This window comes from Vanellus vanellus, assembly GCF_965231255.1.
Source record: "Vanellus vanellus genome assembly, chromosome: 3".
Lineage (NCBI taxonomy): Eukaryota > Metazoa > Chordata > Aves > Charadriiformes > Charadriidae > Vanellus > Vanellus vanellus.
Genome location: NC_138907.1, coordinates 12,563,719 through 12,587,612, shown reverse-complemented (window position 1 = coordinate 12,587,612; position 23,894 = coordinate 12,563,719). Strand labels below are relative to the sequence as shown.

The following is a 23,894-nucleotide window of genomic DNA, read 5'->3' as shown; positions in this document are numbered from 1 at the left end:
TTTTCCCCCTCCCCAGGCTGGACGGGGACCCAGCTCCCTTGGCTGCTCCTCCTACACTCCATCTTTCAGCCCCCAGTCAATCCATCAGTTTCCGCTGGATCTCAACGTCTTGTTCCTCGACCTGCTGGCTATGTTAACATGCCCTGGGCTGTAGCTGCAAGGACACACTGCTGGTCCATGGCCAACCAGTTCTCCACCAGGATGCCCAGGTCCTGCCCTGCAAAGCTGCTCTGAAGCCAGCCAGCTCCTGCCTCTCCTCTTGGAAAGGGGTTGCTCCTTCCAAGTCACAGATCTTGGCATCTGCCTTTGTTGGGCTTTGAAGGTTCCTGCTGACCCATTTCTTGGGTCTGAAGCTGTCTGGTCTCCTCTCTGGCTAGCTCCTATTCTCATCCATGAGGGATGTACTGAAAATACACCTTTTAATACAAAATCCCAGATTATGACAATGGGGAATGCCTTCAAGTAGTTAAGACATATATGCCTATATTTCATGCTTCATGCAGCGAGGTTCACAGAATTTTAGTATTTGTTTTAAAGGTACGTTTAAGGTAACATTAGAATCTGAGTGAGAAGGGGAATATATAATGTTCTCACAGAGGTGTACAGAAGCAGAAGCTTAAGGTGAAAGAGAAGGATAATCCTTAATTACAGGGAAATTTAAGCACAAATTAGAACGGTAAATTTAACTATGCTAAAAAGCATCCTTCTCCTATCCCCACCCACCACCAAAAAAAAAAAAATCTGGCTGTATACTTACTTAACAACCACTTCTGTATCTATTTCTTCTATCTGCGATACCGTATTAACCACACACTGTCAAATTTAAAAGGGAAAAACAAAACAAAACAAGATCTTAGCTTCCTTCTAGCTGCTGCTTTCATAACATACACAACAATCCTCTAGTTAAATAAGGTAAAGTAAAATAATAAACAAAAGAGGTATTTGTATCATTTAACAACTTGTTTTTCTAAAAAAAAAAAAAACCAAAACCATGAAAACCCCAACATCCCCCCCACCCCAACATCTATTTGCAAAATATAGATGATCAAAATTGTCCCAACTGTGTACTAAGCTCTGGAGGGCACACTGGCTCCATCTCGAAGGGTTGGGTGTTTCGAAGCATGGATGTTAAGCACTGGTTTGAAAACGTCTCTCAGGTCAGGTAATTAAGAAAAGCAGCCATATTCTTCCCTTTTCCAAAGCAACTGACTTTGGAAAATGTTGGTTTTCTTCCTTTTCAGCTTCAAATACAGGACTTGGGAAGTAACTACACTGGAAGGAACAGCAGCTGGGAAGCGTGGAAGCACACACCCAGAGTCCTGTGCTTTCAACTGTTAAGGCAGACCCGGTTTCAACTGCTCTCCGAGCTGACGTGGTGTTTACTGTCTGTCTGTCCTCTTCACCTCCAGGACATAGCCTGCCTCTGTCCCTAGATTTCTCCACATCTGCATTGCTGCGCTGTGGCCTTTCCTCCGAGGACAAGTGCTCTTCAAACGGTACACACAAAACTGGCCGGTTTCTTCAGGTCTCCAGAACAATTGATTTTCATTCCAAACACATCTATTGTTTTACAGCGATTTTGCTGAGCTCTTTTCACGTTACTTCTAAGCCATAGGGACAAATCAACTCCATTCAGACTGAATTAGGGGGTTTCTCCCAAACGCCAATCAGTAACCTGATCAAATCAGTCAGTAGCATGTGAACTCATCTTGCCTTTAAGTGAATAGGTACAATCCAAACGGTGACTGAGGGTCGCCACCTCAAGCTACATGGATTATACCTCCGTTTTGAATAACAGTGGTTGGTAGAGAAGCTTCTTAAAAAACACACATTCTTCTTGAACTACGCAATGTGTTCAGTGCTTATAAACCTCTGCTCTTTCACCTGCCTGGCAGCTACTAAAGTACTGACCCAAACAGCCCAGCAATGCATTTGAACAGGAAGCACGTCTGAGATGTGGGAAGGAAACAGTTTCCTTTATTAAGGAAAAAGATCTCTTTAAGAGTTGAGGCAATAGGCCACAACGCAAACGTGTTGCACAAACCACACAGCAATACTCTGATCCTGTCTATTTTCCCTATCCAATAGAAACTTACATTGGAAGTCAATTAAACTTTGTCTATTACTGAGCGGAGGCGACACCTGAAAAATCCAGCATAAAGGCAAATATCCCCAGTAGAATGGGAAAAGCACTTTACGATCAAGAATGAGCAGGAAAACAGGGAGCACCACTTGCCTGTTATTCAACTTAACAGGTAATTTGAAGGAAAAAAATGTCTCCTCTTGACTACCCACACAGGCAAGTACGTGAAAAGCCAATGGAGCCTGATGGGTGGATGAGTTTTATCCTAGCGTTACTCATTCATGCCTTTTTTTTTTTTTTGCTTTACACCTTATGTGAGGGCCCAGAGCGGCTGCACACAGCTGTATGCTCATTCTTCCAAGCTTACAGTAATACAGCACAACTAGAAAGTAGTGCTCACTCCCACCGTCAGCAGGGCAACAGCCCAGCACAGCATCCCATCACTTTCAGGTGATTTAAATTGTATTGGGGTCAAGTGAGAAAGAGCTCGCATCATCACCAAGTCCTTACAAGATGTGATTGTGCAGTTGCACACATCACCGTCTTCAAATTCTGCCACAATACTTACTAGCAACATCTAGTGTTATACCCACCCAGCACAACCAGCTCTACAGAACCGCGGGGCTGCGATGTGGAGTGGATTGGGGAAGCCAATCTGGCTTAAAACAAATTCATAATAATAATAATGATGATGACAATAATCATCACTCTCTAAACTTTTAAAAGCTGGGTTCCCAACCTGGTCCACAACACAGCTGTGAACAGCATGCTATGCTATGAGGACAGGAGACTGTCTTCATCTGCTGGCCAAACCACCATCCAGCCTTTAAGATATAAATCAGAGGTGGCTCGTAACACATCAGAACACGACACCTGAAATAATCACATATCTTTAGGGGAGAAAAACACCCCCTGCACAATATTCTCACATATCATAAAATCATAGAATAGTTTGGGTTGCAACGGACCTTTAAAGGCCATCTACTCCAACCCCCTGGCCATAAGCAGGGACATCTTCAACTAGATCAGGTTGTTCAGAGCGCCGTCCAACCTGGCCTGGAATGTTTCCAGGGATGGGGCACCTACCACCTCGCTGGGCAAGTGTTTCAAAACCCTCACTGTAAAAAATTTCTTCCTCTTATCTAGTCTAAATCTACCCTCTTTCAGTTTAAAACCATTACCCCTTGTCCTATCACAACAGGCGCTGCTAAAAAGTCCCTCTCCAGCTTTCTTCTAAGCCTTCTTTAGGTACTGGAAGGCCACAATAAGGTCTCCCTGGAGCCTTCTCTTCTTCAGGCTGAACAACCCCAAGTCTCAGCGTGCCCTCACAGCAGACAGGCTCCAGCCCTCGGAGCATCTTTGTGGCCTCCTCTAGACTAACTCCAACAGGTACACGTTATGCATATGCATAAGCATGCAAACAAACAAGATGAGTAAAATTAAAAGTACCAAACACACACAAAGTTCCATCTAGAGTTTGTGTTTGCAAACAAAAGCTATCATATTGCTGTCCAAAATATTCCATGCATTTTTCCCCAAAGAAATAATCTAAATTTTGTTCATTTGTTGGTTTTAGCTGGTTTTATCTACAAAGGTTTTTGGTTTGAAAAGATGGACACGTTACCCTAAATGGCAAACAACAACAGCAATGTGGACAAAGATTCATTTTTTAAATAACTTTTACAGGCAAGTACTTCTTCTACCTTCTTCATTACTTCACCTCACTCTCTTAGAAAAATGCAAGGATGTTTTCCAACCTTTTATCAAGTACCTATGCTGGGTCTGTGCTAACATTCAGGCAAGCAATGTCTTCTGTAGTATTTGTTGGGAATTCAATTGTTTCAACTGGCAAGTTTTTTGATTCTCTTTTATGTATTTACACCAAGAACTTAGGAGTTTTGTTTTTTGGAGCGTCAGGGTGGGGGTTTGGTTTTGTGGGATTTCTTTGGGTTTTGTTTTTTGTTTTTTTTTTTTCTTTTTTGAAACAAGAGTGTTATGACACAACTATACTATTCGGGAAAGCTATGTGTTAACAGAAAGAAAAAAAAAAAAAGCTAAGGGGGGATTCAGAACAATGGTAATTACACAGAGAAAGCTGTGATCTGCTGTACTTATGCTGCCTACGCCTTCCTTTTCTGCAAACAGACTTCTGCACTTTGGGACATCCTTAGTGTCTGCAAGCTCAGCTGGTCTAAATGAGACCATCGGCCACCAAAAAACTTCACTGGAGCTGTTCTTAACTACTTAAATAATAGGGCAACCTTGTCAGATACATTAGAAGCATTTGGCTTACCTGTTTAATTATGTTCTTTGCAGTAATAATCATTTCATCTCCATATACTTCATAAAAATTTAGCTTTCTTTGTTTTAAAAGTCCAAATACTAGTGATACAAGTCTCTCCTATCAAGAAAAAAACAAAATTAAAAACCCAAACCACTAAAAATATCAAGGTGAGGACATGAAGCAATTTTAAGAAATTGTACAGCAGTAAGAAAGTTCAGGTATCAAACACATGGGCAACAGGATTTAAATCAGTCCAGTCCCTTGAGACTAATGCCATCATTTAATTATGCAGAGCCCCCTGTAGCAATGCCAGCTAACGTAGCCCCTTCTTCCTAGTCCCTTCCATGCCCATTCTTCAGTTCTGCTCATCCAATTGTGCTTAAAAACATGGACATTTCTAAAGATTAATGAGTTTCCTTACCCTGAGCAAGAATGCCACTAAATACAATTGCAGCAGCACAAGTGAGAGTCTATCACACTGCAGCATGGAGGTGGGAAGAAACTATATAGGGCAGAATGGGAATATTTAAGTGCTACTCCCATTCACCATATTTCATGAAACCCACGGAGGTAACAAGACTAAACAGTTAATAGGGTCTAGTAATTACTGAAGAATAGTACAGGCAAAATCCAGAAAAATCTTTTCCTGGTTAGAAAAAGCAATCACTACAGCTTAATCTTCAGAAGTTTACAATCTTCAAAGGAATGAGGAATATATACTGCAAGTGAAGTATGTATTCAGGGCAACCATATGCTTGATATAAGCACCCATAAATGCATAGGGAGACAGAATGAGAACATGCAACTCCCAGCTTTCTCTGCAAAATTGAATTTTTACAGTCAAGTAGGTATGACAGTCCATGTTCTTTTCCATTTACATGCTGAGGTTCATGAAGTGAACTCAGTATACATTTAATCAGAGAAAAAGAGAACTGATTATTTTGAAAAAAGAAAGTAGCAGTGGATTGCAGTTCCATGAATTTAGTTACAACTATTTAAATTTATCAAGCACCAAAAGAAAAAAAAAAAAAACAGGGGAAGGGGTTGGATGAGAAGAGAAATACTATAAAATTATGCTGCTACTATGTTGCTACCAGGGACCTGACTGAATTAGTTGGTGCTAATTAAGTATGTTAAAGATGCAAACATATTCATCAGACAGTTTATTTCAATAACAGACATACCTCTTCTAGAATTTGGCAATCATCTTCTAGGGGTCTATTTAAATCATTGCGAGCATAAGTTGAAAACTCTGCAATCATCATCTTATCTATCAGCTTTTCCAGTTCACAAAGCTGGGAGCCAAGATGCCTAAGAAAAACAGCCATTGAGATATGAGCTCAATAATCAACCTGAAAATGAATCATTAGTTCACAGCTGAAGAAAATAACCACCCAGCAGGTAATTTCCACGCAATCAACGCTGGCTTAATCGGGGGCTCAAATCTTTCACTTCTTAGAGCAGCTGAAACCATGCATTTTTCAGAGGCACCATCACCTTGAAGCAAAACATACGGACTTGAATATTGATGGAGGGTAAAAATGGGATGCAGCGCTTTTTCTTTTTTCTTTTTTGAAGTTGCTGAGTACCTCTCTTCCCAACGTAGTGAACCAGAACCAAGAATACACAGTGCCTGTCAATATATAGGTGTTAAAAAGAAGGAATACTTCTTTTGCTTATCCAGTTCCTCAGCTCATCAGTCCACAACTACTTCTACTTCAAACATTTGAGCTTTTAATGTGGTCACAGATTTAATTCACATGACTGAGATACAGCAATAGCTTTACACGACAGGATGGCTTTCTAAGAACACAGAAGAGTTTTCAAATTTGCCATTTTTATGCTACTCTCAACTAAAAATATTTTTTTCACGTATTGCAGATTTTAAACCATATTTTGCAGACTGTTGCCATACAGAACCACAAGGGAATTTCTCACGTCAGAAATGTCGACCAGTCTTGAGAAGTTGTACAGCTAGAGAAACTTTTAGCATGGTAAAATTAAAAGTGGGAATTTCAGAGATGCCAAACACTCCAGGCTTTTCAGCTTCCGCCAACAGCTGAGAGCACCAAATACCTGTAAAAAAATCAGGCTTTTTCTTTTTTTATTAAAAAAAAAAAAAAAAAAAAGAAGAAAAAGACACTTTGCCAATGAGAACTAACAGGAGCTGTGCTACTTTAGACAAACCTGGATACAAAATGGGGGGGATGAACCTGTATGGCTCACTGGCTTTAATTCAGTGTTGGTATAGCTGGACCGTTAGCTTGCATAGAGCAACAAATACGTCTCGGCAGTCCCTCAGAAGAGTACTGCTATACCAATGCGAAGCCCACAGGATCCAACCTCACAGCCCATGTGGGGCAAAGTCAGTGCCAGGGTGTGAGGAAGCACGATGCCAGGGTAGCTCTTCCCTACAGAAGCCCCCATGGCCAGCGCTGAGCAAAACTGAATAAATCCTGCTGGATCTGAGTTAGGCAGATTAATTTTTTTTTTTTTTTTTTTTTTAATTTGAAGATGACCAAGGATGTGTCTGCTTTTGAAATTGTTGGTAAAGAACTGGCTGGAATGGACACAGAGGACACATTTCAATATTTAATTAAAGCAAAAATGGCCTCTAGAAAAATCCAAGCCAGTTGCGTCATGGACATTTCAAAACAAACTCAACAGAAAAAAAAAAAGATTATTATTTGCAAGGTAATGACAAGTTGCAAAACTTACTGCAGGACTGATGCCCACAACACTAAAGCTCTTACTTAGGTAAGCACAAAGATGCTCTTCGGCAAATTATTTCTGTAACTGTGCGTAACTGCGCTGAAACACAATGCAACCTACTGTCTCAAACCTCAGGTATGGAAACGTCCAACAAGAGTTCCTGGAACCTGCTGCCACCACTTCGCCAGAGATATTCTAGCCCCTAACAACAACAACAAAAAAATCACTCCACCCTGAAACACGCAGGAATAAGTCAAACCCTAATTCATACTCCAGCAGAACACCTCGGCCACAATCTCTTAAGAGGTATCAGTAACACAAGAGGTCCTTTCAATGACCGAGGACTACAATTCTCTTATGTAAAATTATGAGTGCAGGGTAAAAATTCTTTTAAAATACACCGATGAGACTATTTTACCAGGCATCTGTGATTTGCCAGCATCCCTGTGCAAAAAAGTGACTAGATCTCCATCACCCCAACAAGGATTGTGAAAACAATGTAAAAGCTGGCAGTAGAGATTCGTAATTTAGTTAACATATTAAGTACTTTTTTTTTGTAAAATCAAAAAGATGTACTTGAAAAGGTTAAAGAGCTCTAAAACTTTAATTCTATCCTATAGCAGTAGGAAGCAATAATCATACAGTTATGACTGATACCTATAATCACTGGGGATCTTAACCGAGATTAAAGACACCAATTTATTACTTCACAGCATCATTAAGGTGCTTTCATTTTCTGCTATAACTAGAATCAAATTACATTTTTTTCTGCGTATAGCATGACAAGAGGAGAGTAATTTTTGTATATGGATGATCTGAATAGTTTTCTTGCTGCTTTACACTGAATGATTCTGTGACATGACTCAATTTAAAGCTGTCTGTTCAAAAGCAAATTCTACAAGCTGCCACGCACAACACTAAATCATCAAGTTTCTTTTAAAAAAATAAGATACAAATTATTTAGGGGGGGAAAGAGAAGCTAATTTAGAAAAATGAGATACTGATTTAGAAGTTAATCTCTTCTTAAAATAAATCAGGTATTTAACTCGCTGGATAATTGTGGCATCCTTGCTCAGAACAAAGCAAGAACATCCGTTTGGTATTTCTTGGAAAAAAGCTGAAGAATTTGTGTATGGCATCAATTTAGCTTTTTTTTATATAAATATTTTATCTATTTTTTAAAAACACAACATTCTATTGAGAAGTTTTATCAAGATCTCCATCTTTCCACAGCACATTATTTCTCCAGGCTACTGTGAGACGTGGGAATAACCACGTTGGGCTTCTCAACTGCCCTTGCATCTCTGGTGGGGGTGAAGACTTTGGTTGCATTTAACTCACCTTTTTTGAACCTTTAAATATCTAAAGCAGAGGGGACATTTCCCACTCACATCACTATTTTTAACTCTACCAAACCAACCAACTGAGCATTATCCACAGCAATCCCTTTTTACAGACAAGATGAATATTGCCCTGCAAGTGTGTTCCACATCTGAGTGTGATTTTAAAACAACAGCACATTCTTGGGACATCACATATACTAATCACAACGACACCACAATCGCACTCTCTACTGACGTAGCAGGGAGGTTACTTGATTGCAAAACACAACCAATTCTGAGTGATGCTGTCACAGGGTTGTAGAATTACACTCACTGTCGTCAAGGTAAATAGAAACGTGACTCAAGAAAGGGCTGTGCACCATAATCAAGTGGTTGAGAGCAGGAACAGTAAAGAGGAAAGAAACTGCACTGAGATGTCTGAAGATGGACCATCTAAGCTAAAAGACTAACAGCCGCTAACAACTACCCTCCCAATAGTTCATTAGCTCTTTAAAAATATTTAATTTTTTTTTTTTCCATGTAAAAAAATTTTAAAGACTTTTTCTGACATCTTTTCTACATAAAATTTGACTCTTTTTCCAAACCAGCTAGAAGGGGGTGTTTGACGAGGAGCTCATCTGAACAGATGGACAAGAGTAGTAACCGTATAAAGTCCTGAACATTCATACTACAGTTATTGAACAACCATGTTTTTATTATGCAAGCTGGGAACCACCAGTTTGAAGAAACCACATAACCTCTAAACAAAACATAAAAAACCACCCTAGCACGGACTTATAAAATTAAGTGTACAGCTCCTCAACTGGCTGACGGGAGTTTCAGAGCTGATCTAACACACACTGCTTCCGCCAGCATTGTACCACACTGGCAGCTTTGCATATGACGCTTTTACCCTGTATATGACTATTACAATAACTTTTACAGCAGCTAAAAGGATTTTACTGTAGTAATATTTTTGCATATCACAGAGGACCTTGCCCAGTGCAGCGGCATCTCTCAAGTGGAGTTTTAAGTGTCTACTGTTAACAGAAGCAACCCAGTATGGGACTTTGGACTCTTTAATCCACACCACTGTACCAAACATGGGTGAAAAAAAAAAAAAAACAAACAAACCCAAAACCAGCAGCAACAGCAGCTTGGGCAGCACCTTCCCACTGTTTCTTCCTTTCCCAACTTCAGCAGCTCACTGAACTGGATTTCTCAGTCAGATGGAGCAAGAAGAAGCACCCCTTGGCAACCATTAATACAGCTCTCCACGAGAGCAGACATGGCTGAACGTGTCCCATCTGACCAGCTGTTAACCTCAGATCACATTTTGAGCCATGGTTTGATGGCGCTGCACTTGCCTTTTGCTTGCCAAGCTTCTTCCAGCACAAGCACAGGCTGGAGGTTGATCTACTCAACACACAGTCCATGCATATTCCTGTATCACCACATGTCTCGGTCAGGCACTAAAGACAGTGGCCCGGAGTGGAGTTGTGTGGCAAGAGCTGTATCTCTGGGGTGCTGCATGTATGGGGATTGCAGACCACCACTTGGAAACCATCTCACAGCTGTGGGCTACAAGACCTGCAAGATGAACGTCCAGCCACTGCTTGGCTCTCATCTCTGCACACCTAAACCACCCGTAGAAAAGAATGGAGTACAATGCATCTAGATGTGAAAAGTTCTTCCCCCCTAAAAAAAAAAAATTATCTCTGGCACATGCATTAGTAATGCTGCTTATGCCACACTTACGTTTCGTACCTTTTGTACTAAAAATGAACAAACAAAGGTAAAAGAAACCCCTTTAGCTGACATAATGTGTTCAACACACATAGCTCTTCTTGTGTTTTATTAATTTCCTAGATGGTTACCTACCGGAAACTGTGAATGCCTTGAAGCTCTTGCTGTAACACCTCCTGTGTTGTTGCTATCAAGTCCAAAGCTCCAACAAACTCAGAAGTGGATAGCAGCAACTGTACCGTGGGCTGAGTTTGGTGTACAGTAGCCATTAACTTCAGTTTGTTGTATGCTTTTATACAGTTATTTCTGGTGAGCGACAGTCTTAAAACACGAAGCGATCCTTCACACATTACTTTATCAATTTTGGAGATTTTCTCTCTAAGTAATTTTACAGCCTGGGAGGTTTTCCTGAGGTAGTCCTGCAACTCATGCTGAGAGGTCATTGCATGAAAAAATGCTTCTGAGCGCAGAGAAATCTGATGAGCAATATTGACTTCCACAATGTCCAGATAATGGCTCAGCTAGAAAGAAAAGGGAGAAGGAAAAACAAACAGTGTTGTTATGACTTGGCAAGTTTATCACCATGCAAATACACTTTCAGGGTGTTTGTCTTATTGTGTCATGAGGAAATTCTGCTAATAAAAATTAAAACCCTTTGTTAGATTAACAAGTAAATAACTACCCATTGTGGTTTGATCATTTGTTTTTTAAATGAGCTCAAAATCACTTTGGGAAGGCTGACTTGATGCCTCCCCTGCTTGAAAATTACAAATTAGAAAAGCGAATAATTTTAAAATACCCAAACTTTTGTACCACATGGTTGCACACTGGCACTGTTGGAATATGGCCACTAACCAGGAGACAGCTCTGGATACTGGCTTGTTGCAAGAACAGTAAACACACATAAATACGCGATGTGCTTCGGGTCACTGAAGCCAGTAAAGATGCAGCCTGACTGTACTTGATGACATGGCTTTGGAATGGCTCTGTTCATTTAAAAGGCTGTAGCATCTGCTTTGTAGAAAAATCCTCAGGATATCTCTGGCTGTGGTTGTTTTTTGCCAGCCGGTTGGAGTTCCTATTAAACATATTTCACGTGTGCTAGCACTGTAGGATTCCCAGAGACAGAGAATGCCTACACGTTTAGAACCTGAAATTCAAATTCTCTACGTCAAACAGTTACCAGACCACTGGGTTGGCCTGATTATTTGAGCTGTAAAAGCTCTGCGTTCTGGCTTATGCTGAATATGCAAACTCAAAGGACTGAGGCATTAGGATGCTCATCTGAATGCTAATACTCAGATGACCTGATTTCTAAGAGGTGCCAAGCACTCAAACCTCATGCTGAATTTCAAAAGGCCCATCCAGAGATGGAAAGAAAATCAGCTGGAGAATGTTTCCTTCTTAATAGTTATTTTCACCCTGCATGTATTTAACACTGGGGATTTATACAATAAATCTTTTTTGTAATACATTTAATCAACAACATCCTCCACCAAACAGCTGTGACACACCTGGCACACAAGAAAAGCTGAGACAGACTGTGACACAGGGATCAGAGAAAGGGTTATTATGATCATTTATTTACGTGACTGTACCAACTAGATGCCCCAGGTCCCTTCATTATGCTAAGTGAGGTAGAACAAACAGTACAAAATTATAGAACCTGCCTCAAAGAGCTTACAGTTCCAATGTAGGGTAAGACATGGAAAGAGGTAAGGAGGAAAAAAAACGTCAAGAAGTTGTTCAAGTAGATCAGCAGCAGTCCAAAAGCACTAATAGCCTAAGTATGTGTGCTTAAGGCAGATTTTTCCAAATCCTGTTGAAAAACAGTGCCTGGAGCTAAGGATAATTATGGCAGCAGGGTGCCTATTTCCACATGGTAAGTGTAAACCTCATGCAGTTCAGAGCCTTTAAAAAGTAAAAACAAAAAATTTGGCCCATTTCAGTAATATGAAGCAGTGTAATAATTTGTTTATCAGCCATGTGGCTTTGGAGGCAACAGAACTGTTTTATACTCTTTAGGTATTTGTACCCTTTCCTCCAAAGAAGTGCGGCTCACAGCTATTCAAAGCCTTATTTTCACTCCACTGCATCAGAGAGGGCTCTGGGTCTCCTTCGCTCAAAGTCCAATGCTGAACGTCCATCCTGCTGCTGCCAGGCTCACTTTGCGACTTTAAAGCACATGACAGACACTGCTTTTTCATCTTCAGACAGCAACTGCCACAAAAAACTCCAAAGAAGTATTTCTCCAACTTTAGATGTGGAGGACAACTCAATGAAGGAACAAGACAGCCTCCAGCAAGGCCTGTCTCTTCCTCCTGACCTGGAGGGAGAGAAGACTAACTCCTGGAAACTTGGAAACATCTTCCAGAAGATCTCATGTTACTTTTTCTTAAGGCACCTCACTACTACTTTTTTTTCTTTCTTCTTCTTTTCTTCCCCCTCCCAGCTCCCAGAAGCTTTAGTAAGTTAAACAGGAGGGAAAATTAAAGTTAGAAACCAGACTCCAAAATTATGTAGAGTTTCTATAATCATTTCATGGGTATTTGTACCATAAAAATGATTCATTATGGGATTTTCCACAGTATGACTACATAACTAAGAAAAGAAAAAAAAAAAGACCAAGTAAAGACTTCTGCTCCCAATGTGAAACAGCTGTGCTTTCATGCTCTCTGATGCACTGAAGTCCCTTGTGAAATGCAAAAATGGATCAGTGCTGATGACATGACAACAAAAGGTAAGAGGAAGCTCCTGACATACAAAAATCTTAGGAATTAGTATTTCTTTTAGCACAGAAACCACAGTGCCTCAAATCAGGAGTTTCCCCTGAGATGCAAGAAAGCAAATCTTAAACAGCATACAACCTTGAACTCTCCCTTCTCATAGAATTGCTCTTCCTCCCTAACAAACAGCCCTACATCTCTGAAGTTCTCAATATATACCTGTTTCACTAAATTTTAGCAGTCATGAAGAGCCAGTTACTATGCCATATACAGATTCTTTTTTTCCTGATTTGATAGACAGATTTATTTAGCAGGTGGGAAAAAAAAAAAAAAAGTTCTCTTTCAGTAAGATGCTTCCTGCATTGTTTACTGACAATCTGCAGCCTGATGTAAAATGAGATAAAGCCCATGACAGTGATGTCTCAACAAACAGTACAGAAGAGCAGCAACGGAGTTTCTTTGTAATAAGTAACAGCTGTGATGGACAGCAACATCTTATATCAGAGCAGTACCTTTTCTTGAAGTAACTTGGAGGAAGCTGCGTCACGATTTCCTTTTCCACCAGCAGTACTAAAATGAGACCATGGTAAAACGGCATTAAACGTTAAGGAATCTTCCAAGGCAAAATCTGGTTTCATAAAAATCTGAAACAGGAAAACAAAAGAAATAAATGCACCTCCCTTACCCCTACATTTTCCTCCACAGTTAAACACACCTCCTGTCTCATGAAGCTAACAAGGATCTTATTTGTTGATTTTCAAAAACCAAATTTTCATTTATCCAGGCAAACAAGTTTATTCCAGGCTTTACAACCAATTTACTTTATACCTTAAAAGCTTGTGTGATCTGACAAAGTCTTATCTTCCTAAAAGTGAAAGGCACAACTCCAAAATTACGTAGGTTATCAAGCACCCAAGGTGATCTAAACATCCTGAGTGTGAAAACACAGGCAGCATTAAACTGCAGGTGGGGCCTCTAAAGGATGGGAGCAAACGTTCTTCAATAGCAGGGGCATCCTACTGCTGATGTGCTCCTTTCTGAGGCCATGGCTTCTACCAGAGTGAGGATCCAGCCAGCTGTCAGGGTGCAGCAAGCATTGCATGGGAGGGAACAGAGCCGCAGGCTGATCTCCTTCAGCACAATGCAGCAAACGTGCTGGTCCCAGAAAGAGTCAGTAACACATAACATTAACTACGCATCTCAGAGAACTATTAACCTACAATTCTCTCTGATAACATTATTTTTACTCGACAAAACTGGTACAAACTTTGAGCTTCTAGGCAGACGCGATACCCTTTTCCCTGTATTTATGAAGCGTAATTTTAAAGGGTTCAACATAGACTACGGCATCACACCACACTCAAACATTCTTGTTTCCTGGACTTTAAACATTGCAGTGACAGTGATTCAAGTAACAGCCTACACGACTGGCACAGAAATGCTGACCCATATTAACACTCTGACTTCTTAACGTACCTAGAAAAAAGTTACTCAAACTGAAATGGAATCTCGAGTTGTGTCTTTTGTCAACCTGTCACAAAAAAAAACCACATCGTATATGCTGCAGGCATATGTGCAAGAGGGCTTTGCTCAAGGATTCAAGGAGTTAAACCTAATGCTAAGTTGTACACACTATGCAATATTCAAGCTTCTATCTAACTCCTCAGTTTCCCTTTCCTCCTAGAACACAGAGTGGCTAATTTTGCCCAGCCCTGAGGTTTTAACTATTAAAGTTGAAAAAAAGTGATAGCACTTGTAGTCTACTTTAAGTAAGAGAAAAATCAAGACCAAGGGAAACAACAACAAAAAGAGAAAGAAAAAGCAGATTGTTCTTAGTCTTTTTAAATTCTGAGAACTGCAGATCCTCCTGAGAATGAGGTCGGAAAAAAATTCTACAAAGAAGAGAGTACATTGAATACAAGACTACACATGAGAAATCCTTATAAAGGCTTAGAGTGCCCAGGAACCATACCTTAGGTACTTGTTCCAGATCTGTCCTGGATTTATCTAAAAATTAAACAAAATACAAGTAGTCATTCATGAGGAAACAATGGAAAACAATTACCTTGAACACTATTAAACCCTATGAGGAGGTTTTCAAGACAACACTGCCAGGTTCCTCGCAGAGGGTGGCCAGGGTGGGTGGACAGGGAACAGTGATTATGAATTGAAACAAAATGTTCCGACTGAACACGAGGGAAACCTTTTTCAGCGTGAGGACAATCAAGCATTGGAACAGGCTGCCCAGAGGGCTGGTACTCTCCATCCTTGAAGGTTTTCAAGGCCTGCCTGGATAAAGCCCTCAGCAGCTTGGCCTGACCTCAAAGCCTGAACTGGCTTTGAGATGGCAGTTGCAGTAAAGACCTTCTGAAGTCCCTTCCAACCTGAAATATTTCAATTATTTGAAACTCTCTGTTGTCCTCTGTAGTTTAGGTCTCATGCTCAGAGTATTCAAAGGTGCTCGCATTTAGCTGCTTTGACAGCAAAAATGTTAGTCATACAAAGCAATCTACTTAGCACTTCACATTCCTTAACGCACTGTTCAATCAACTGGCAAGGGGCAGCGAAAGGTCCCTCTAATGTCACCCCAATTTTAATGCTCCAGACTGAAGCTGCCCATAAACACTTCTGCACAGCACTAGGAGGACGGATGCACAAAGGCTGGCAAGAAGGACGAACAAGGGCTCAGGACAGAGTCCCAAGCACAGGAGCAAGTAGCACAGGAGCAGCCCTTCCCTTGAAGTACGGTGACCTGACAAATGCAGGCGGTGAGCGAGTTAAGCTGGGAAAAGAGGTGCATCGTTGTACCACAGCAGAACTTGAAGAAAAGGCAAACTGAGACTTTCAAGGTTCAGCCAAAATCCCCTTTTCCTCCCCTACTGGTTAACTTCATGTGCATTATGAAGAGGGAGCATATCGGAGGCCAAAAAAGGTGAGGAATTTAAAAGCAACAAGCCCATACCTCAGCTGGACAGTCTATTCATCCCTGACAAACACGGTAAGCACTACATAAGCTTTATCTCCCACATTTCTCTCACCTCTTTGGTTCTTACTTGATTTGTTTCTGACTTTATTTGTATTGAAAAACAAAAGGCAACCTGGGAATCATCCTGCTGTCCTCAGTCTTTGGACAGACCAACTGCTATGGAAGTGAAAGGCCAAGTCTTGTGGGCTCGAGCTAGAGGAAGACAGGCAACGCTAACGAAAGAAATTACAGAAAATAAAGAGTTTCTGTTTACCAAATGATGCTTCTACTAGGACTGTCCATCTAAGCAATAAGCTCCCAGTTACTTTGGTGACACAGTGATTTTCTCTTTTTAAAAAACAAAAAGCTCTTTCAAAATGGATTAAGCTAAGCCTGAAGAAGGAACTTTTATTTTGCAGCATGCACCACAAACGGACTTATTCAGGAACAGCTATTCCAAACCAACACCAATCACAGAGAAACGCTACAGATGGGCCTCCTTTTGCATGGACGAGGAGGAAGAAAGCCGATTGAAAGAACATGATCAAAAGCAGTAAACCACCGAATGCTTCTTGCTGCGTTACCTGTAAACATTGATAGACAAGCCTGATCAAACAGTGATTGGCAAATGAACATTTTTATGCTAACAATTTTTAAGAAAATAAAATAAATTAAATATTAAAAGTTTCCTCCAGGTTACGAGTGGTTCTTTTCCTTTTGCTTTTTTTTTTTTTCTCTCCATTTTGCCTCTTGCCTTCCTTTGTCCAGTTTCACATTAGCTGAACTATTTCCATAAAATCTTGAAATTAAGCCTTGCTTACAGCTGCGGACTCCAAAAATAAAAAGTTTGCCAGGTAGTCTTTGCTAACAGTAATCAGAGAACTACTAAGCAGAGTACTGGCCAGAGTGGAACTTCATGAAGTTCAACACAGGAAAAGGCAAAGTCCTGCACCTGGAGAGGAATAACCCCAGGCACCATTACACACTCGGGATCTAGGGGCTAGAAAGCATCCCTGCAGAGAGGGACCTGGGGTCCTGGCAGACAACAGACCAGTAAAGCATCCTGGGCTGCATTAGGCAGAGCACTGCCAGCAGCGTGAGGGAAGGTGATCCTCCCTCTCCACTCAGCACTGGTGAGACATCTGGAGCAGTGTGCCCTGTTCTGAGCTCCCCAGTACAAAACAGACCTAGACATACTCAAGTGAGTCTAGTGAAAGGCCACAAAGACGATTAAGAGACCAGGGCACTTTTCATAGGAGAAGAGGCTGAGACTGTTCAGCCTCAAAAAGCTCATGTTTTTAAATCTCTGATGACAGGGTGTAAAGAAGGCAGAGGAGGCTCTTAGTGGTGCCCAGTGACAGGACAAGAGGCAATGGGCAGAAAGTGATACATGAAAAACTCCATCTGAACATAAGGAAATATTTTTAAAGTGAGGGTGGTCAAGCTCTGAAACAGATTGCCCAGAGAGGTGGTGTGATCTTCATCCATGGATAAATTCAAAACCCAACTGGACCACTGTCCTCCTGTAGGTGACCCTGCTTGAGCAGGTGGTTTGGACTAGACCATCTTGAGTTGTCACTTCCCATCTCAGCTGTTCCGTGATTCTCATGGCAGAGAGACAGAAATGGCCCAGCACTGCCATTTCTCATTGCAAAGTCAACAGCTGCTAGAAATTTGATGCAACAGTTTCAACAGATCTTAAATACAAGGAAGTTAAAGAAAACACTGCCAGGCACATAATGACCTGCCACCCATGCAAACATACCAAGGAAAAGTTTAAGAGCAGGTATCACAATCATTTTGAGCTATAAAATATCAGCAGTGGTCATGAATACTTCTAGTCAACCATGTCTGGGTTTTCAATTATTGTTACAAAGAAATCAGCAGCAGCTATTATTGCACACGAAGCCCTCGAGCAAGTAAAGGAGATGATCAGTAGATTATAGCATTCATTATTGAATGTTATAGCATACTGATACAGAAGAAATTACTTTTTAATGACTAAAGGGAGGCTTTGACTGTACCGTGGGTGTGTAATAGAGTCCTGTCGAAGGTATCTTTAGGAGTACAAATATCCTTGCATCTTTCATGAACCTTCTCTCTCTGCAAAAGAGAAAATACGTGAAAGAATTATTGAGTCTTAAAAAAGTTTTTCTTTGAAACAAAACATTCAGAACATTTTCACTGAAACATAACTGCATTACACCTAATAATTCAGAGAAGTTCACAACAGTATTTTTTTCCTCTTAAAAGGTGAAAGGTACCAAAAATTTCAACCTGTAGTCGATTACGTTGTTTTTTTCTGTATCTTCACATCTCAGGAGAAAATGAACACAAAAGTTACTGAAGAGGTGTAATAACTTCGCTACATAATGAGACAGAACCACAGCTCAATTGTAATTACATATCCAAACATTTATTTGCTGTCTAAGCCAGAAATCACACTAACACATAACGAATGCTTTTTCATTGCTAAATTAAATTGGATCAAAGTAGAAATTGCTTTCACGTCTTACTAATGAGTACCTTGCTGAAACTATGCATCCTGTTTTGTCATGCTGAGCTTCAAATTTTATCTACAGGTGTAAACACCACCAGAGACCACAGTGGTGAGAAATTACATTTTTAAAGGACAATGATGTTAGCCAGATCTCTGCTAGAAGCTATACCATTTACCTTTCATTTAGCAGTCACTGCATTACACGTTAATTTTAACGACGAGCTCTTAAACGTTTTAAACGTTGAATGTGTGAATTAATGGCAACAGTTCACATATTTTAACTATGATTTACACAAGTAACACTTCCTGCATTCAATTCTGCACTAGCCAAAAAATAAGAAAGTTACAAACCAAGGAAGCAGAAAACAGTGGGAGACTTCTACACGTTCCTTCACTTAAAAAAAAAAAAACAACAAAAAAAGAATACTACATACTTACTGCCACCTGTATTTAAAGTTTGTAGAAGTCTCCTACTGGTCCTGGTGTCCTTAGATGTAGCTTAAACTTTCCTGTTACAAAAGAAATCATCAAGATAATAGACCTATTTATAGTTTAAGAACTTCAGGTATAAATGTTTAACTTAAAGACTCTTAAAAAATATCTCAAATCCTTGCAGCACATATTCATGATTTAGGGTTCATCCAAAAGTCTGAAAATTGCACTGTAGAGCTCAGTCATTAAACAATCCTTACAGAAAAAGGATTAATAATCAGAAAGAATAAATACAAACTGTAAGTGCAGAGCTCAGTATTCAAAAATACAAAAGAAAAAAAACATGTGAAATTGCTTAGAGAGAATTTAGATGGCATTTTCCACACTACAAATACTGAGATTATAAAACAAGAAATGCCTAATGAAGAGTCAACAAGCACTGAAGAGCAAATTAATTATCAGCTAACTGTATGATGGACTACTAGCAGGGACAACCTCTAGTTAGAAAAAGGATCTCAAATCTCTTTCTGGCCCCTAATACTACATGCGTCTAATTTGGGGTTCTTACCGGAGTGATTTCCTGTTGGTATAATGCAAAATGTTCCTTGGTGATCTGTGGGAGGTAGAATGAAGGTGTGACTTCAGTGTCCACAAAGTCCACTCCCCATGTTTTTGTAAAGAAATCAGATTCCCTTTTTGCTAACCTAGGATCATTTAGTGCTGCTGGGAGATTGACTTTGGAATGATAAATAGTCCATCTGTGCTGATCCACAACTAGAGATGGGCTGTCACATAAATTATTGGGATCACCTGCAGCACAAAAGACAAGACAGTTTGTTAAGGTGAGAAACTGAAAGTTGTACGTTTGCTGAAATGCGGTTTTTAAGCAAACCATGTTTTCACAGTTACAGTTTTCACAGAATTATCTGTGCAAAAGACACATGATATTCTCTTTCTGCAACACTTTAACTTGAGTTTTTTCTATCAGATTAACCAACACAAGTTTTTAACACAGTGGTGTATTCACACTCATTAAGTATATTTACCTCAACAATATTACCTTCTACTGAAGACAAAAAAATTCCAACCACAAACACTTTTTTAATAATCTGAACTCGATCGGAATGACAGCTGGAAATCATTAGCATTATATTTCATAATTCCTAAGATCCTACCCCACCTACTCCTTTTTATAAACTAAGCTTTAGTGTCACAGGAGTAATGCAGGTAGACTCCAAGCACGCTTGACAGGTTTGTTACAGGCTCTGACAGAATATACCCTCTTCTTGCATGTAGTATGGATCATAGCTATAATGTGGAACCACACAAGCAACATCCCATCTATAATGCGGACATCTAAAAGCAAGCTGTAAAAAACAAAGGCTCTCCTATTGCTCCAAAGGGACACTGGGTGGTATAAAGCAGAGTTACAGCATACTTTGAAATAAGACTGTGGCTTAGCACACTGTGCCCAGCGTATGAGAAAATTTGATCAAAAAATTGTAAACGGATTAGCAAATTTAACTGCATTTTCGCTCTCCTTGACACCGACGTTACCTGTAGGTTCCTTGGGACACACATCAGGCAGTGACTGCACAGGTCGGAAACGTTTTGTGGCATCCATTTCCTTTTTAAAGAAAGCATCACTGCTGGTTGACTGAGGCACTGGTGAAGAACTGTGGCTTGATGCCATTGCATAAAATCACCACTTGATAAAAGCTAAATAAGAAAAAATAAATATCAAGGCTTTAATAAACTCCTGATTATGGATTGTATCAAAACAATGTCACTATCAGCTAAATAGTATCTTGTTAACTGCAATACTAACTGACACATTTCAAAAGCAACAGGGGAAAGTTTATTCTAAACACAAAAATAAAAGGCAAAAGGTAACTTCATAGTCTGTTTCCTCCCTCACCTCTAGGGTTGGAGAATAGCTTGTTCTTGCACACAGCACCAATAAAATCATACTTCAACAGCAACAAGAATATAGTCTTTCAAACACTTCTGCCTTTCTATTGCCATAACTACTGCATACATTCACAGTGGAACATTCGGTTTTCTCCGAAGGAGGAGGTCTGCAACCCGCCAAGCCCAGCAACAGCTACCCACAGATACAATGTATCATTAATTATTTACAGTAATTGAAATCATTAGCACATTTCAGACAAAGCAGAATCTGAAGCATATGAGCATCCCATGTACATCAGAAAAGCATGAGCACATACTATGCATAGAACATGGACATCTTTTATCACGTGAATCAGGAAAACTGGCAATTCAACTTTTTGTGGCTGTCAAGTCAGTTTATTTCAACATAAAAAGCATTTGCAGAGAGAAGACAATGGAAATACAGATCAAAAAGCTCTAGAGTACTTAAAGTCCCACTAATTTTCAGTTGAATTTTAAGCTCCTGAATTGAAAATATACAGCCTTAATTTTACACCAGGGCTGAACAACATCTGTAAACAAAGCCGCATTTCCATCAAAGTATCGGTTGAGTAAACTGCAGAACTATTAGAGGTTTGAGAGTTTATTAAAACATCCCCATAATGTACAGCTCAAAGAGTGCCCATTCAAAGGGACCAATCTGAATCCTCGCCTTTAAGGAGAACCAACACATCTAGCAAGATCTTAGCGTTTAACTACCAACCCCTAAGGGACACCTAAATTACTTCCTACCCTGCGAAGGAGCACAAAAAGATAAAAGGCCTATTTTATCTTCAATCACTGAAGCAGGCACCAAGGGATGACTTCTAACAGCATCACATATATTACAAAAAATCTCATTCGGAAGAGAAAAAAAATAAAGCTCTACTTTCTAAACAAGCTTGGAAGCGTCCTACAAAACAATCCTAAAGACGAGTTAAGATATATACAGCTAGAATAGAGCATTCCAACAAACAGGCCCATAATGACTAACAAACACATACTCTGGCCAAAACTCTGTGCATTGCATACCATTCCTGATGTTCACTTGCCTTGCTCCCTTTCTATCCAACAACGCGGCAAGACAAGGAGGATAATGTGCTTCCACTGCAATTTTTAAAAGTGACTTTTAAAAGGGGTTAAAACAGACCGGCAGAACCCTTTCTAAAAATGCTGCACAAGGAACCAAAAATACGTCTCCCAGGTTTTCTTGGGAGGGGATTCCCTTCTTTCTTATACTAGAAGAGCATACTAGTGGAGATAAGAGAATGGGAGCACTAATGGAAATCTGGAAGTAGTCAGAAAGGGGAAAAAACCTTTCCAGAAGTCTGACAGACCTTCTTTAAATATCACAAAGCATCAGTCTCTCTCCCCAAAAAGCCCCAAAGAGAACTTTTTTTTCCTACTACTTCCATAGCATGTTCATACTCTTGTATTCTTCCCTTGACACTTCCAAAGCAACATCTTTCTTCATGAAGCAATTCCCTAATGTTTTGGGGTGTTTTTGTGAAAAATCTAGTTTATGATAATGACAAAACACTATCATTTCAGCATTCTTAAAAAACACATCCAGCGCCAAGTTATAATGATCGAGTCTCCTAAAGGCATACAGTGAATTTATCTGCACTTGGAATTGCTTCAAAGTTCTGCATTTGCAGTTTTTCTCCTGAAAAAGCCTCTGTAATACGAGACACAGTCTGCTCTAGCCAGATGCATAAGCAGCTCACGCAATTTGTAGAAAACATTGAAATCTTGTACTCTTGCTGGCAAGTCTTTCATTAAACCTCTCTCCTTTCCCCCTAATGAAGTATTGCCTAAATGTATATTCTAAGACGTGAATCGTCTCAACTACATAAATCTCAGTGGAGGAAAATGCTAACTGCATTAGGCCAGTCCAAGATTTAAAATAAATTTAAAAGACAGTTTAACACTAAGACTAGCTCAATCCCTCAGCTTTTCAAAAAACAAACTATACCTACTCTTGGCACAGGTTTTTATTACTTATTACCGTAAAATATTCACATTGCCTTTGCGCACTGACAGATCTTAAAATAGAATGAAAAGAGTAAAATAAAATATCAATGCAAGCAGTAACCTTCATACTATTGAGTGGATTTCAACAAGATATAAGGATTCACAGCAAGAGGCTTTCTTAAGTGGCATGCAATGTGATGCTGTACTAAATTATTCATAGTTAACAGCTATTCTAGTAGCTTCATAAGTCAGGACCTTATGGATAATTAACCTCAATGAACATTCACATTTGCACAGGACTAAACCCATCCATAATGCCCAAAACCAATCATTCCTCACTGCAGTGCTTAAATTAGCCAAATAAGTATAGCTTCAGAAAGAAAACTGGACAGAATTACGTGAATTAAAATGAAACTATAAAGAAATATGTGACAAGTCCGTATGAAGACAAAAATCCTACACCCTTCTGCGTATGCTAACCTTGTGGGCAACAGAGAAATAGTTTTATTCATTCACCAACAGAACAGTCATTCCTTGTGCTACACCACCAAACATTCTATAGAGAAACGAATCTATAACCAACCTTCTGAATCAGCATTTTTAAATATGCAAAAATATATAAATTTGCTGATTTAAACATACGAACAAAATGAAAATCAATGTTGAAGTAGAACAAAACCGCTGCAGAATATTTTAACTCATTCAACTTTAAATGCAAGCAAAACGCAGGTAAACGTTAACTGCACAAGCTGTGCAGAATGAATTATGAAATGGTAGAGTCCCCTGAGCCTCCTTCTTGGAAGAGCATATGTGCAGCAATAAGAATATGCAACTGTGTAACTTAATGACATCAATATTTAAATCATATACAATTAAAACTGGGTTAGATTAACTCTTCTCCATAGTCATCACCATAATTTACTCACATTTTGTCTACCAATGTGTATTAAACTAATACAACAACAACAAAAAAAACACTTTAGGGGCTAGATACAAGAGTAATGATGGAAATACTTACAGGATTATGGCCATATTTGCAACATGCCTTCAATATATTACATCTATTTTGTACACACTGTATTAAATTACCTTAGTTTAAAAATTGGCATTAAAATACACTGTCACTGTAATGACTTAGTATCACTGAAGTTAAACATCTAAAAAAAAAAAAAAATCAGCCATGGCAACAATGAAAATAACGGCGACGATTTGAATTTACGG

At 39.6% G+C, this 23,894-nt stretch overlaps 1 protein-coding gene across 1 annotated transcript in view; it reads right to left on the bottom strand.

Moving 5' to 3' along the window:
• Positions 1-20,464, bottom strand: part of VPS54 (VPS54 subunit of GARP complex) — a 42,878-nt gene extending 22,414 nt beyond the window's left edge. Inside the window, exons 1-9 of the mRNA XM_082480535.1 lie at positions 20,328-20,464; positions 19,339-19,580; positions 17,863-17,941; positions 14,846-14,880; positions 13,386-13,517; positions 10,283-10,668; positions 5,552-5,678; positions 4,377-4,484; positions 758-813 (exon numbers count right to left, since the gene is read on the bottom strand). Of these exons, the coding sequence (XP_082336661.1) occupies positions 758-813; positions 4,377-4,484; positions 5,552-5,678; positions 10,283-10,668; positions 13,386-13,517; positions 14,846-14,880; positions 17,863-17,941; positions 19,339-19,580; positions 20,328-20,463 (1,301 nt within the window). The 5' untranslated portion in view covers position 20,464. The remainder of the gene's footprint in view (positions 1-757; positions 814-4,376; positions 4,485-5,551; positions 5,679-10,282; positions 10,669-13,385; positions 13,518-14,845; positions 14,881-17,862; positions 17,942-19,338; positions 19,581-20,327) is intronic.
• Between the last annotated feature and the right edge of the window lie 3,430 nt (positions 20,465-23,894).